General features: G+C 40.1%; 1 protein-coding gene across 1 annotated transcript in view; it reads right to left on the reverse strand.

The window, feature by feature from the left end:
• Nucleotides 1–14,801, reverse strand: part of LOC109408584 (septin-7) — a 184,515-nt gene that overhangs the window by 13,412 nt on the left and 156,302 nt on the right. Inside the window, exon 12 of the mRNA XM_062854313.1 lies at nt 8,646–8,694. Coding sequence (XP_062710297.1) covers nt 8,646–8,694 — 49 coding nt within the window. The remainder of the gene's footprint in view (nt 1–8,645; nt 8,695–14,801) is intronic.

A 14,801-nucleotide genomic window follows, 5' to 3' on the forward strand; every position in this document is an offset into this window, starting at 1 on the left:
CATCACCGTCGATATAAATTCGAGGTGGCGGGCGCGCTGATTCCTCCCTGGAGCCCTTTGCCATCATGTACATTGTCTTCGACACATTAATGACTAGTCCGATTCGTCTATGGCTTCACTTTTTAGTCGGATGTACGTTTCCGCCATCGTCTCAAATTTACGAGCAATAATATCAATATCATCAGCGAAACCAAGCAGCTGAACGGACTTCGTGAAAATCGTCCCACTCGTGTTTATCCCCGCTCTCCTTATTACACCTTCCAACGCAATGTTGAACAGCAAGCACGAAAGACCATCACCTTGCCGTAACCCTCTGCGAGATTCGAAGGGACTCGAGAGTGTCCCTGATACTCGAACTACGCACATCACTCGATCCATCGTCGCCTTGATCAACCGTATCAGTTTATCCGGGAATCCGTATTCGTGCATAATCTGCCATAGCTGTTCTCGATCGATTGTATCATACGCCGATTTGAAATCGATGGACAAGTGATGTGTGGGCACGTTGTATTCGCGGCATTTCTGCAACACCTGGCGGATGGCGAACATCTGGTCCGTTGTAGCGCGTTCACCCATAAATCCAGCCTGATATTGCCCCACGAACTCTCTTGCAATCGGTGATAGACGGCGGCATAAAATTTGAGAGAGTATCTTGCAGGCAGCGCTCAGTAGTGTGATCGCGCGGTAGTTCCCGCAATCCAACTTGTCGCCCTTTTTGTAGATGGGACACACGATACCTTCCATCCATTCCTCCGGTAATACTTCCTCCTCCCAAATCTTGGTAATGACCCAGTGTAGTGCTCTCACCAGTGCTTCTCGACCGTATTTTAGAAGCTCGCTTGGTAGTTGATCTGCTCCAGCGGCTTTGTTGTTTTTCAACCGGCCAACCTCCTCCTCAATCTCTTGAAGGTCAGGGGCCGGAAGTCTTTCGTCCTGTGCGCATACTCCTAGATCTGTTACCACGCCACCTTCGGTACTTGCAACGTCGCCATTGAGGTGCTCATCGTAATGCTGCCGCCACCTCTCGACCACCTCACGCTCGCTCGTGAGAATATTCCCGTGATTATCTCGGCACATGTCGGCTTGTGGCACAAAGCCTCTGCTCGAGCAGTTCAGCTTCTCGTAGAACTTCCGTGTTTCCTTAGCGCGGTACAGCTCTTCCATCGTTTCGCGATCTTGTTCTCCCTGCTGGCGCTTCTTCATCCGGAAGTCTGAGTTCTGCCTGTTCCGCGCCTGTCTATAACGTGACTCATTCGTCCTCGTACGGTATTGCAGCATTCTCGCCCATGCTGCATTCTTCTTGTTTTTCAACTGTTCACATTCGCCGTCGTACCAGTCGTTTCTGTGATTCGGAGTCGCGAAGCCTAGTGCTGTAGCCGAGGTACTACCTATGGCGGATCGGATGACGTCCCTCCAGCCATCTTCAAGTGTAGCTGCGCTAAGCTGATCTTTCGTTGGAAGGGCCGCTGCTAACTGCTGCGCGTAGTCTAGAGCCACTTCTACGTTACGCAGCTGCTCGATGTTGAGCCGCGCCGTTCGATTTCGACGTGTGGTAATACCTAGGTAGTAGGTAGTGATCCAAATCTGTATTCGCACTGCGGTATGTGCGGACATTGGTTATATCTGAGAAGAAATTACCGTTGATTATAACGTTATCGATTTGGTTTTCTGTTTGATGGTCGAGTCATCTCCAGGTGGTTTTATGAATATCTTTGCGGAGGAAGAAAGTGCTACGGACTACCATATCACGGGAGGTTGCAAAGTCTACGCATCTCTGGCCGTTATCATTCGATACGGCGTGTAGGCTGTTTCGCCCGATTAGCGGTCTGTACGCCTTCTCCTTTCCTACCTGCGCGTTCATGTCGCCGACAACGATTTTCACGTCACGCGGTGAGCAACCATCGTATGTTTGCTCTATCTGCGCGTAGAACGCTTCTTTCTTGTCATCAGGTCTCCAGTGCACGTTGTTGATGCTGGTTGGGTCACGTCACGACTGCGCTCCGATAAGCGAATTGTGTTCGTTTGTTGGGGCAACTGACAACCAGGGAATGAAATTATCGATCACGATCGCGATCATAGAAAACTGTCTCGCACGCATTATCAGCGTAAAAAGACGTGCGATAAATTCAGACCCGGTTTTCTCCCGAGAATGCGTTCTCGCTCGTCCCGCAGCGCCGAAAATGGATTATCATCAGCAATGAAAAGTCGACTGGTTTGCTTTCTGCTCTTTGTTCGCCTTTCCGTCTTGCCGTCGTCACCGAAGGTAGCTTTTATGCATCAAATTTCTTCATTCTCTCGAGCAGCTTGTGTGGTCACATGGTTATAATGCGCGCCAAGACACATTTTTGTGGAGCGTCTAGGTTCGAAACCCGTTGGTAGCCCAATTTTTGTTATTTGCGTTCTGATAATTATCGCGATAATTGGCAAGGCGATAAAGTTGGATAGCGAAAATAGCAAGAGTGATTTTCAGTTCTGGCCGTGGACAACAGCACAGCGACCGATAAACAACTTTTAGAGTTACCGCCTCGTAACCGACTGCTTGTTTGATTCGCTGAGTCTATTTGTGCTGAATATAGTATTTATTCACGTCTAAAAATTGTTCCTGTACCGTTGAGTGATAAACTGATCATTATTATCTTCGTGTTATATCGTCAAAAAGATCTAGTGCTCTAATTGAGTTAAAAAGCGACAGCAAAATTAGAATCTTCAGAATCTGCAATCGCCATTCCACACTTTTGCGACTGTGAGTACTTGGATTCACCGTAATGCAGTATAACAAATGCGCGCTCGCCATCGACCGTAAGATCGAACGATACACTGTCTGCGAGGGAAAATGTGCGAAACGATATCACGCTGACTGTGTTGGCTTGGCTGAGGAAACCGTTCGTGCTTTGTTCGCCAAAAACATTCTTTGGATGTGCGATGCGTGTTTGGCAGACTATTGCAGTTCTCGTGATGCCACCACCGATTCCGCCGCCGAGGATGTAGAAACCGTTGAATCGATTAACTGCTGCGCTCATAAATCAACATGTGAAGCCGAAATCGAGGAGCTGAAAACGAAAGTGAGCGATATTGTTGATGTTCTCACTACGATGATATCTCAACGCACAGAACAGGAAACGTATAGGCAGCAGCATTCTACGCCCGTTTCTCCTGCTGCATACAATAGCCAGCTACTCAATGGAACTCGAGATACGAGCGAATGTGGATCTATTGGCAACACCACATCTTTAACGCAAACCGATATTGGCGATACGTTCTCTCTCTTTTTAACCAACGTTGATTGTAGAACTACAAATGAAGATATTACTAGGCTTGTATGTGATAGCTTGAATATTGACGATTACTGTAAAGTTAAGGTGAGGAAGCTTGGTTCTAAGCAGATAGAATTTGAAAGAGATTATATTTCTTTTAAAATTATGTTGGACAAAAAATGGAAATCGTTAGCATTGCAGCCTTCTACGTGGCCTAAACATCTTAAATTTAAAGAATTTGAAAATCGCCACGTTGTTTGGAAACCAAACCAATCGTGAAGAAATCGGTAATTTTGTGTTTGATTGTTGTTAGCTGTTTCATTACTTTTGTTGAAATCGGTATCTTTATTGTGTTTTACTCAAACTTGTTAATATTATATGAAAGATTGATTGTCATAGCCTAATCTATCAATGTTTGTGTTAACGTAGTTGTATAGTATTAAGAACACATTTTAATAAGACCAAGAATTGGTCAGTTAAAATTACCAATGAATAAATAAATAAATAGCTAAATAAATAGCTAAACAAAACATTTCTCACTGGAAAAACAATCGTTGAATTGTTCGATTGCTCGGAAAACGCCAATTTTCGTCTCAATTTGCTGATAATTTCATTCCCTGCTGACAACTGATCAAAATGCTCTAGACACACGCAAGTGATGAGATTAACGTCACGAAACACTCACATACTTAAACAAACGTTCTATACAGGGTGCGTGCGGTAATTTTGCACTAACCTTCAAACAGGAATATTTCATCAAAGGTTTGCAATAAAATTATAGCTTTCCAGTTCATCACTGGACTATCGCACTAGTTTTCACGAGTGCGAAAACGCAAATAAGAGTGCGCGATTGCATCCAATCAACTTGGTGCCTTCAGAGCAGTTATTCAGCATACATCGAAGAAATAGTGCGCCGAAGACATCAATTTGATTTGATGCAATCGCGCAGTTTCATTCACGTTTTCGCACTTATGAAGACTCAGTGCGCAGTCCACTAAATACGGTATATAAATCCCACATCATCAAATGCACCATATTTCTAGTGAATTGTGAAAAATATAAAACCATTAATAATCAAAAACGTGGTGGTATGAGAAAATATTTTCAGATCCTATGTTTTACACTAGCGCGCCCAATAACATTTCGGGTTCTACTATTTGTTGTGTAAATAAGACAAAATCAGTAAAATGTAATGTGTAAAAGCCCGATAATGATACACGAGACGTAATGATACAGATATGCTTCAAAAATAATAATTTAAATTTTGACGTGGTGATTTTAACACATTATCGAATAGCATCAATAAAAACTGGTTGTTTTTTCGATACACTTAGCAAGTATCGGATCACTTAGCGGTCTTCAACAAAGATGTTCCGTATAGAATTCCCTATAATAATACTAAAAATAAGGGTTATTGAACGCTTCCAGTGCCATCTAGTGGTAGAAAACTAAAACTATGCCATTCCTGCACATATTTGTACCAGTTTTACCATATAAACTTCAGACTAGTCGAGCGATACCTAAGACCTTATCAATTCAGCTCAAATTTGTAGAATACCATTGCTCAAATTAGAATTTCCGACTTCTTCCAGTTATTTCTCCGCTATCTTCCATTCCAGCGATGTAGTTTTTGTAGGTAACAAGCCTATGGAATCCCCCAACTACACTGAAAAAATCAGCTTCATAGCGTTCTTGACATCTGAGAAAATGCAGATAGTATGCAGCTGCTTCATATATTTATACTCAAGTTGTTCGCATTTTCGTCTTCTAGAAACCTCTTTTTCAAATTTATGGGATATTTTTTGAACGGCACACATAACGTTGATACCATTGGAGCTCTTCGTACAAAAAAATATTCTAGTTTTACCTAAAATAACACAATTGTTGACCAAAATCCCTGGCCAAGTTCACAGGGGTTGACGGTATTAAAGTGAAGGAGTTTCAATTTGATTATTGTAATGTAGTGTTCTTTAGTGAAACATATCACCTTTTTAACACTTTAATGCGCCTCGACCGGTTCATCACGAACCGGCTGCTGCAGATGGAGTATGGCTGATCATACGCATCAGACATGCTCGATAAACTCGGAGGAACCGCCAGGGCTCACTAGAGTCTATTCCCAAGCAATAGTTCCAAGTCGGTTGGATTTGAGAAGGTTTTGATGATCGTTACAAATTCTAATGAAAGTATTATAGCATTTGTGACAGGTTTTGGAACCATTTGCAGCCAGCTGACTTCAATATGTTGTTTGGGCCTATTTCCCACGTTTTTCGGTTGATTTTGATTAGTAATTTATTATTAATGTCATAGTCGCTTCTCCAAATTTTTACAATGTAAGTGTCATTTTTTTTTTTAAATAAAGCAATTTAAATCGACTGAAGAATTAATAGTGGGAAGGAGATTTGCAGCATTTAATTGTGCTGATAGATTCGAAGCTAACGTGCGAACACTTAAACGCATTGTTGACGTCAATGCGTTCGACGTGACATTTTGGACAAAAACTGACTGCTTTTTATTAGCTGAACAACGTTACTTGTGTATGACTGGGTTGACATTTCTAGGCTACGCTTGAGAAAATGACATGGTTTATGTAGGTAGGACCGATAGGACAATTGAACGAATTTTAATATTTTTCATAGTATTTGTAGGGGGATGAATACATAATAGTTGACATGCAATCTTTATTATTTTGAAATTTTATTGCAATCAACTGACCAACTTGGCGTATTTTTGTTCATCTCTTAGATGGTATTATGACACCAACAGAAAATATCAGAAGTTCAGTTACACGTTTCTGTGGGTTTTGAACCGATGACAATTTAAGGACATAAAAGATGAACACAGAGAAGTAGAAAACGATTAGCGAAATCAAGAAAATAATTTGACACAGGATCGACTGTATTTTAACATACAGGGTTCGATTGATTCGATGAAAAAAAAACAAACATACGACAACTGACTTCACGAGAAGAAAAACATATTGAACCATACCACAAAATCAAACAAGAAGACAAACACAAACCGTGTGACCATAACACTACATAGGCAAATCCTGACTGACTGACCAATTGAAAACTTTCCAACCTTCTACCGTAGCTTTCTGAGTCAGTTGCAACAGTGTCTTAATGGATATCATTTTCCGCGTACGGCTGGCAAACTGCTTCTGAAAGATTACGTACTCTTTCCTATCTTCGGGTCTAGTGTAGAGGTTTCAACTCTATTCAGAGTGCAGCTAGAAACCTAGCAAAAAAAAACGCAATTGTTGACCAAAACATAGAGAACAACACTAAAACGGACTTGCAGCGGTTCTCAGGATCGATATTAGGACCACTTTTTTCTTCCTAAATCATTGAAATAATCACAATTGTTCGCGAAAAAATCATTTAGTATAGATCTATTGTCGAATTATTTTTAAGGACTGTTCATTTTATAAAGAGGACACCTTATTTGTGTGATATCTTTTTTATTTTTCAATAAAATCATTACCAGTTTTTTGCATAAACTTCATTAGCTATTCTACAGTGTAGGAAAAATATAACATTATACAAATTGTCCTTAGTAATGGAACAGGAGCGGTTTTCGTTAAAACTTAGTAAAAACCAATTTCTCAAAATTCTACATAATTTTCCACATACATAACTTTTAAATTTTTAAGAACTTTTCAATGTGTTGGGATCTAATACTATTCTACTAAAGGTAGAACGTATTAGTTGGTCAATAAGAATGCACCAAGCATTATACAGCTTGATATAGTAAGTTGCCTTGTTATCAATGAAATTGATAAAACATACTTATTTAAGTCCAGTGATGCAATAACGCTACGGATTCAGTTCAAAATTTGTCCAGTATAAAAGAGAATCGCATTCTAAATTATACCGAAGAAAAATATGCTTTAAAGTACAGTCTTCATCATAAATTTTATCCTTAATTATGGCCATAGTGGAAAATTTCATATTTTTTTGCCCCATAAATGCAAGTTATCGATTCTAGAGAAGCTTATTATTATTTATTTTCAGCAAGGCTTGATCCTATGTGATTATATACCTTATTTGAAAATAACTACATGTAAAGTTTTATTTTCGACATCATTGTTATGTTGTATTTGCAATGGGTTACATCGTTATTTAGAAGAAACTTCAAAGAACGAAACTTTTTTTCCTCCGGTAACTGCCATGAAGCACAGTAACCAAGCCAACAATGCTATCAAGAAGCAGTTTTCTGCATTTGAAATTGCATTATTAGTACTTTCGGCTAGATCCATTGAAAACATTCAAAATTTAATATTCTCATATTTTTTGTTTAACAAATAAATTTTGTACTGAAAATCGAGACCAACTTGTAACTTTAATATCTCAACAACTAATATTCCGATTAGGTCTATATTTTGCCAGAATATGTATCACTCATACTGCTGCAGTATGGCAAACACTTTTATGAAATTAAAAACGATACACCGATGTTTTACAGTAATTTTGTGTTTATCTTTAGTTTTTGGGGATCGAAAAATTGACCTCTCCCAACACTTTGCCACATTTCTATGAAGTCCAACCATTTTAACCCAATTTAATTATAGTTATTATCTGCTAATATAATGAACTGAACAACCAACCAAGGCTGCTCAAATTTGAACTACGCGTTTTCTTTTTATAGCCTTGCAAAGTTGTCCTCTTTATAAAATGAACAGTCCTTAAAACGTGTTTTATGATTACGATATGATTTAGTGCAAAAATATCGCACGCACCCTGTAGTGTTGGGTTTTGTACTGGAGAGTGCACAAGTTCATAATGGGACTGACTTGCGATTACATTTAATTATGGGATAATTTGACTTGGTGTTGTTTTTCAATTTTACTGAACAAACTATATTGTTTTGCACTCAGCCGAAAGATCATCCGAAGTAAGCTCGAAAACGGCCATTAACTCATTTTTGCCCAAAATGCAGATGGGACTGACTTGCGATTCACGGCAGCATAGGTTTTGGAATAAATTTTGTTCTTGGTTTAACATCTGTTAGGGTACCGAGCTACTTGGGCAGTGGCTGGTATTTTGAGCACTTTTTGCTATAATTCAGTCAATTTCGAACCAATTGGCTTAAAATTAAAATAATGGCTACAAATTAAAATTAAAATACCCAAAATAGAAGCTCTGTCGAGATGGTTCCACTTCCCTATACTAATAGAATTTTCATGTTTTTTCAAGAAAAATTCTGCTTAATCATCATCGACTTGTCCATGTCTCGCGTAAAGTTAAAACAATATTTCAACTCTGTACGATACAATAGAATATAGAACAAATTATGTATGTATGTAGTCTACAAACGGTTGACGAAATAAATAAATAAATAAATAGAAAATTGTTTGACCTGTTTGAGTAGGTGATCGTTCGTACTTACCTCTTGTTTGCAAAACTCTTGTCCTGTTGTATTTTTTGTCGATTGTGTACTGGAAAAAGGAGAAAAGTCGTTGGTACGTCTACGATAACTATGGCGGATTGGGATGATGAACGGCTGAAGTATTAGAAGCTCCAGTGGCATGTTTCAGTGTTATGTTAGAGTCTAGTTGTTTTAGGAAGGAACATGCATAAATACGTGTCCGGCTTATCTTCGCCCTATATCTCCTAAATCGTTTAATCCCACTTAATGCATCTATTTTTGTAAATCTCCATATACATGCGTAGCTTCATTGTTCCATATGCACCGTACATCATGTTGGTTCGAAACTCACCACCATCATCCACACTACTATTAGCACAAACACTATCAACGGAATCACGATATATGCGGACATGGTATTCTCTCTTTCGCGTACCTGGGGTCGGAACCCGCGGTCTATTGTTTTCCGTCTCCTCCTTCTAATGAGATCAACCAGTAAGGAGGCAGGGAGATTGCACCACCCCTAATCGAACCGATCACAAATTTCACGTACCCTACTTCCGCTGTTAGAACTAGAACACCACTCACATGCTATGCTGGTCGACTCTTTCCGTTCGGAGTAGTGAAATCCGTAGCCGTACGCAAACACAAAACGGAATAAATCGTGTTCGGCATGTGCAGTTTATCTTTGCTTATCGGTTCCGTTCGCGAGGTGTTGTTGTTGGTGCTGGCTGTTGCGTTGCGATAAAATCCAAACCGATGCGATGGCGATAAGGCCGGCCGTGATTTCACCATATTCTTCGGATAAGACGATGACTGACGGAATCTTCCGGATGAGTGCGGGGAGAGATCTACGAAACGACGGTAGCGCCTTGTGGTGGGAAATTTTGGAGTTAGTTTCTCCATTAAATATAAACACAGTGTAAACGTATTTTTGGTGGACAATAGATGGATTGGTGAGTTCGTTTCATGTTACTTTATCAAATGAGTTACAAGTGGTCAGGATCGCTGTATGTGGTCGACTAACTGTTGCCATGTTAAGTGTGATAATTAGGAATTGTATTTTTATCGAATGAAATAATGGGGGAGATTTTTACAATACTGTTGATATGCATAAGAAGTTGTCCATCATATAGTGTTCACTACTTTCGAAGCTGAACTTTTACTACATGCGTGTAGTGCAGAACTGTGTTTCCGAATAGCTGAGGGTTCTGGAACAAGCTTTGTACAAAGAATGTGGATTTCTCCAGAAGCAAACTAAACCAAGAACAAGCTGGATAATTATAATTATTAGACTGGGTTTCCGGCTGTTCGGGCTCGAAAGAAGTTGATCATCCATATTAATTTCTATTCCCGATCAGCCTAGATAGCCGTGTAGTGTCGGTAGCAGTTCCTTCAACTGGCTAAGAATAACACTACGGACCGTCTGTTCCGGTGGTAAGAGTCCACTAACAGGTGACCCCTAATTCATGGTGTCAAGCGGCTTAATGCGTACCGTGCCTAGGAATGAATGGTTAGGGGGGTCTAATAAAAACCTAGCCACTAACGGTGCCTGTGGAGAACCAGGGCACCCTCCACAGTATTTTTGCCCTTACTGTGTTAAACGGAGAAATGACGCAGTGGACCTAATTTGTCTCCGGGATAATCGGCTACTTTTATTAAGTCTCAATTCCGAGGCTTAACAAAAGTGGGTAAATGTATATTTTCATGACTGGAATCAAGTTTGTACAGGTAAACCTTCATCACGCAAAAGGTGCTTCTGCTGTGTTGAGTCGAAGGTTTAAAAAAGAAGGACTAGAAGTGGCGCTTATTCAAGAGCCATGGTCCAATAAACGAAAGATTCTTGGAGTTCTGACACAAAATAGTAAACTATTTTATGATGAGCAACAAGATTCACCCAGAACCGCTGTCTTAGTACGCAAAACGTTAAAATGCTATCCTATTACAGAGTTTATCAGAAGGGACATTGTTGCGGTCATGGTAGAGGTACCAACCACTAGGGGTAAAACTGAGATCGCTATGGCTTCAGCTTACTTTCCTGGTGATGTTCCTGAGGTACCTCCTCCTGAGATCGCATCATTTGTTCAATTCTGTAAAGAAAACAACAAATCGTTCATCATTGGCTGTGACGCCAATGCGCATCACACGGTTTGGGGTAGTACGGATATTAACAGTCGAGGTGAGTCACTATTAGAGTATCTGTCTTCGAACAATATAGACATTTGTAATAATGGTGATAAACCTACTTTCTTAAATGCAATCAGACAAGAGGTCTTGGATCTAACACTGTGCAACGCTGCAATCTTTGACAAGATCACAAACTGGCACGTATCAGATGAGATTTCTCTATCTGATCATAAACACATAATCTTCAATTGTAGCGGTGGAGATTATTCTAGAACTGCATTTAGAAATCCCAGGAAGACAAACTGGGATCAATATGTAGAATTGTTGAATTCGCATTCATTTACAATGGAGGAAACTATCGATTCAACCCAAAAGTTGGAATCATTTTCTCAAAGAGTAAATGAAAGTATCATCAATTCCTTTAACAGCAGTTGTCCCACCATACAATCGTCTTCTACTAGAGACGTGCCATGGTGGAACTTTAAACTGGATCGCCTAAGAAAATTTTCTCGTAAAATGCGAAACAAACGGGAGATTGGACTCAGTATAGGAAAGCCCTGACTGAGTACAACAACGAAATACGAAAATCTAAAAGAAAATCTTGGGTGCTGACATGTGAAAACATAAACAGTACTCCTGTAGTTGCTAGACTACAAAAAACGCTTGCAAAAGATCATGCAAATGAATTGGGAAATCTGAAGCGTGACGATGGAGCTTTTACCAAAACTCCTCGTGACACTTTGGATTTAATGATGGAAACCCATTTTCCAGGTTCGGTTCTAAGTGTGGATTCCAATGATACTATATCTCTGGAAGGTGAAGGATGTCCTAGTATAAACTCAATGGAGTCAAATTGTACAGTAAACACCGCCTCAGATTTAGCTGATGAAATCTTCACGAAGGCCAGAGTGGAAAATGCGATAAGATCTTTTCAGCCTTTTAAATCTGCAGGAGTTGATGGGATATTTTCAGCACTGATTCAAAACGGAGAAGCGGTGTTGGTTCCATCACTAATTGAGATGTTCAAGGCTAGTTTGAGATTGAATTTCGTTCCATCAAAATGGAGACTTGTAAAAGTTATCTTTATCCCGAAAAAGGGGAAACGAGATAAAACGCATCCGAAAGCATATAGACCAATTAGTCTTTCTTCAGTTTTGTTGAAGACTATGGAAAAGGTTTTGAAGGATTTTATCAATTCTTCTTACATAAAAGAGCATCCCCTGTCTGACTTCCAGTTTGCTTATCAATCTGGTAAGTCAACGGTTACGGACTTTCACTCGCTAGTAACAAAGGTGGAAAAAACGTTTTCAGCAAAAGAAATAGCTCTATGCGCCTCTTTAGATATAGAAGGAGCATTTGATAATGCCTCCTATTCATCTATGAAGCGTGCCATGGAGAATAAAAACTTCGAACAATGTATCATACATTGGATTCATACTGTACTTGCAAAAAGAGAAATCACCTCTGAGCTGGGAAGTTCTTCTATAACAGTAAGGGCAACAAAGGGTTGCCCTCAAGGAGGAGTCCTCTCACCACTAATGTGGTCCTTAGTTGTAGACGATCTTCTAAGAAGCTTGAAGGAAAGAGGTTTCGAAGTTGTAGGCTTTGCAGACGATATAGTCATAATAGTGAGAGGAAAGTATGACGAAACTGTTTCGGAGAGAATGCAAAGGGCCCTAAACTATACACATTCATGGTGTATTAAGGAGGACCTTAGCATCAACCCGTCAAAAGTCGTAATTGTCCCTTTCACTAGGAGAAGGAAGATCAACCTAAAAGCTTTTCGGCTTGGAGGGATACAAATTCATCCTAGTGATCGAGTCAAATACTTAGGTTTGATTCTGGATGCCAAACTGAACTGGAATGCTCAAATTGAGTCCGTGATAGGTAAGGCAATAAGTGCGTTCTGGTTAGGCTCCAAAACTATTGGCAGGAAGTGGGGCTTGAAACCAAAAATGATAATGTGGATTTATACTGCCATAATCCGCCCAAAAGTGACGTATGCTTCGTTTGTTTGGTGGCCAAAAACAAAAGAGGCTACCACGCAATCAAAGCTTGCGAAAATCCAACGTCTTGCGTCCATTGCTGTTACAGGAGCGATGCGTAGCACTCCATCAAAAGCTTTAGATGCGATTCTCAATCTGCTACCTTTGCACGAGTACGTGCAATTAGAAGCAGAAAAGGAATTGCTGCGACTTAAACGAATTGAAAAGTTTATGCCAGGTGATCTTGTAGGTCACCTGAGCATTTCACAATACTTCCAAAATAGGCCAGTAATGAAAATGATTAAAGACTGGATGAAACCTGTGGAGAACCATGATGTTCTTTACAAGTTGCACGAAACAACTCGTGCAGATTGGGAAGTCGGAGGTCCCACTGTTCGTCAAGGATCAATCAAATTCTATACAGATGGCTCAAAAGTTGGAATAAAAACGGGAGCAGGAATCTACGGCCCTGGAATACAAACATCAGTGGCGATGGGACACTATCCTACGGTGTTTCAAGCAGAGATTCTTGCTATTTTGAAATGCGCAAATATCTGCCTTGAGAGTAAATACAGATATGCAAATATTTGTATTTTCTCAGATAGTCAAGCTGCACTAAAAGCATTGTGCGTTTACAAATGTACTTCAAAGCTTGTCTGGGAATGCATTCTTTCACTGCGCAGGCTGTGTCAAGGGAACTCAGTAAACTTATACTGGGTTCCAGGTCACTGCGGCATTGAAGGGAATGAAATGGCAGACGAGCTTGCTAAAAGTGGTTCCAATTTACAATTTGTTGGTCCAGAACCATTCTGCGGAATATCAAACTGTACAATTAAAATGGATCTGAAATGCTGGGCTGAGCAGAGGGTGATATCCAATTGGATGGATGTCAAAAATTGCAATTAAAAAATTGATTTATAACACCAAATGCTTATAAAACCAAAAAGCTCTTAGAGCTCAACAAGAGAGCTCTATGTACATACTCTGGCCTAGTAACTGGACACTGTCCGAGCAGGTATCACAAAAAAAAAAAGACTGGGTCAACAAAGTCGATTTTTTGGAACAAAGCTTTTTCGATTCCTTTTGGCGTCCAAAGCAACTGTGCAAAATTTGGGAGCGATTGGTTGCGTCCCCGTATTCCGCATTGCGATTGAAATTTGTATGGAATTTAGTATGGGAAAACGTGCTTTTTTGCATTTTTCTCATAAATTGATTTTTTTTGTCTAAAACTATCTAACTAATGACGTTGAAGTAAAGCCTAGGATATGCCGAAAAACTTTGCCGAAGACCGCAAAGTGATCCGACACTTGTGAAAAAAGTTATAACATACATATTGCCCGGTGGTGCTTAACATTTAACATGCAAAGGAATAACATCAATAATAAAATCTTAATTTTTGGCCTAAGTTACCAAGTGAATATCTTTTTTCACAAGTGATCTGACTTTGCGGTCTTCGGCAAAGTTTTTCAGCATATCCTAGGCTATACTTTAACGTAACTAGTTACATGTTAATAGACAAAAAGAATTCAACGTATGAGTAAAATGCAAAAAAGTACGTTTTTCCATACTAACTTCCATACAAATTTCAATCGCAATGCGGAATACGGGGACGCAACCAATCGCTTCCAAATTTTGCACAGTTACTTTGACCGCCAATACAGTTTGAAAAAGCTTTGTTCCGGGTTGATGCGATCAAATTTAAAGTTTCTCCATACAACGTTGACCCACTATATTCATTTATTTAGTTAACATCAAATTCATGATAATACTGAATCAACAATTTGCCGCCATAATACTCGATTTGCAGCTGCAGCTCTCCAACGTCGGTCACGCCCAACACTCGCCAGATCACGCTCCACCTGGTCCGCCCATCGTGCTCTCTGCGCTCCACGCCTTCTTGTACCAACCGGATGGTTAGCAAACACCAACTTTGCAGGGTTGTTGTCCGGCATTCTTGCAACATGCCCTGCCCATCGTATCCTTCCGGCTTTGGCCACTTTCTGGATGCTGGGTTCGCCGTAAAGTGCAGCGAGCTCGTGGTTCATCCTTCTCCGCCACACACCGT

The sequence above is a fragment of the Aedes albopictus genome, chromosome 2 (assembly GCF_035046485.1).
Source record: "Aedes albopictus strain Foshan chromosome 2, AalbF5, whole genome shotgun sequence".
NCBI classification, from domain to species: domain Eukaryota; kingdom Metazoa; phylum Arthropoda; class Insecta; order Diptera; family Culicidae; genus Aedes; species Aedes albopictus.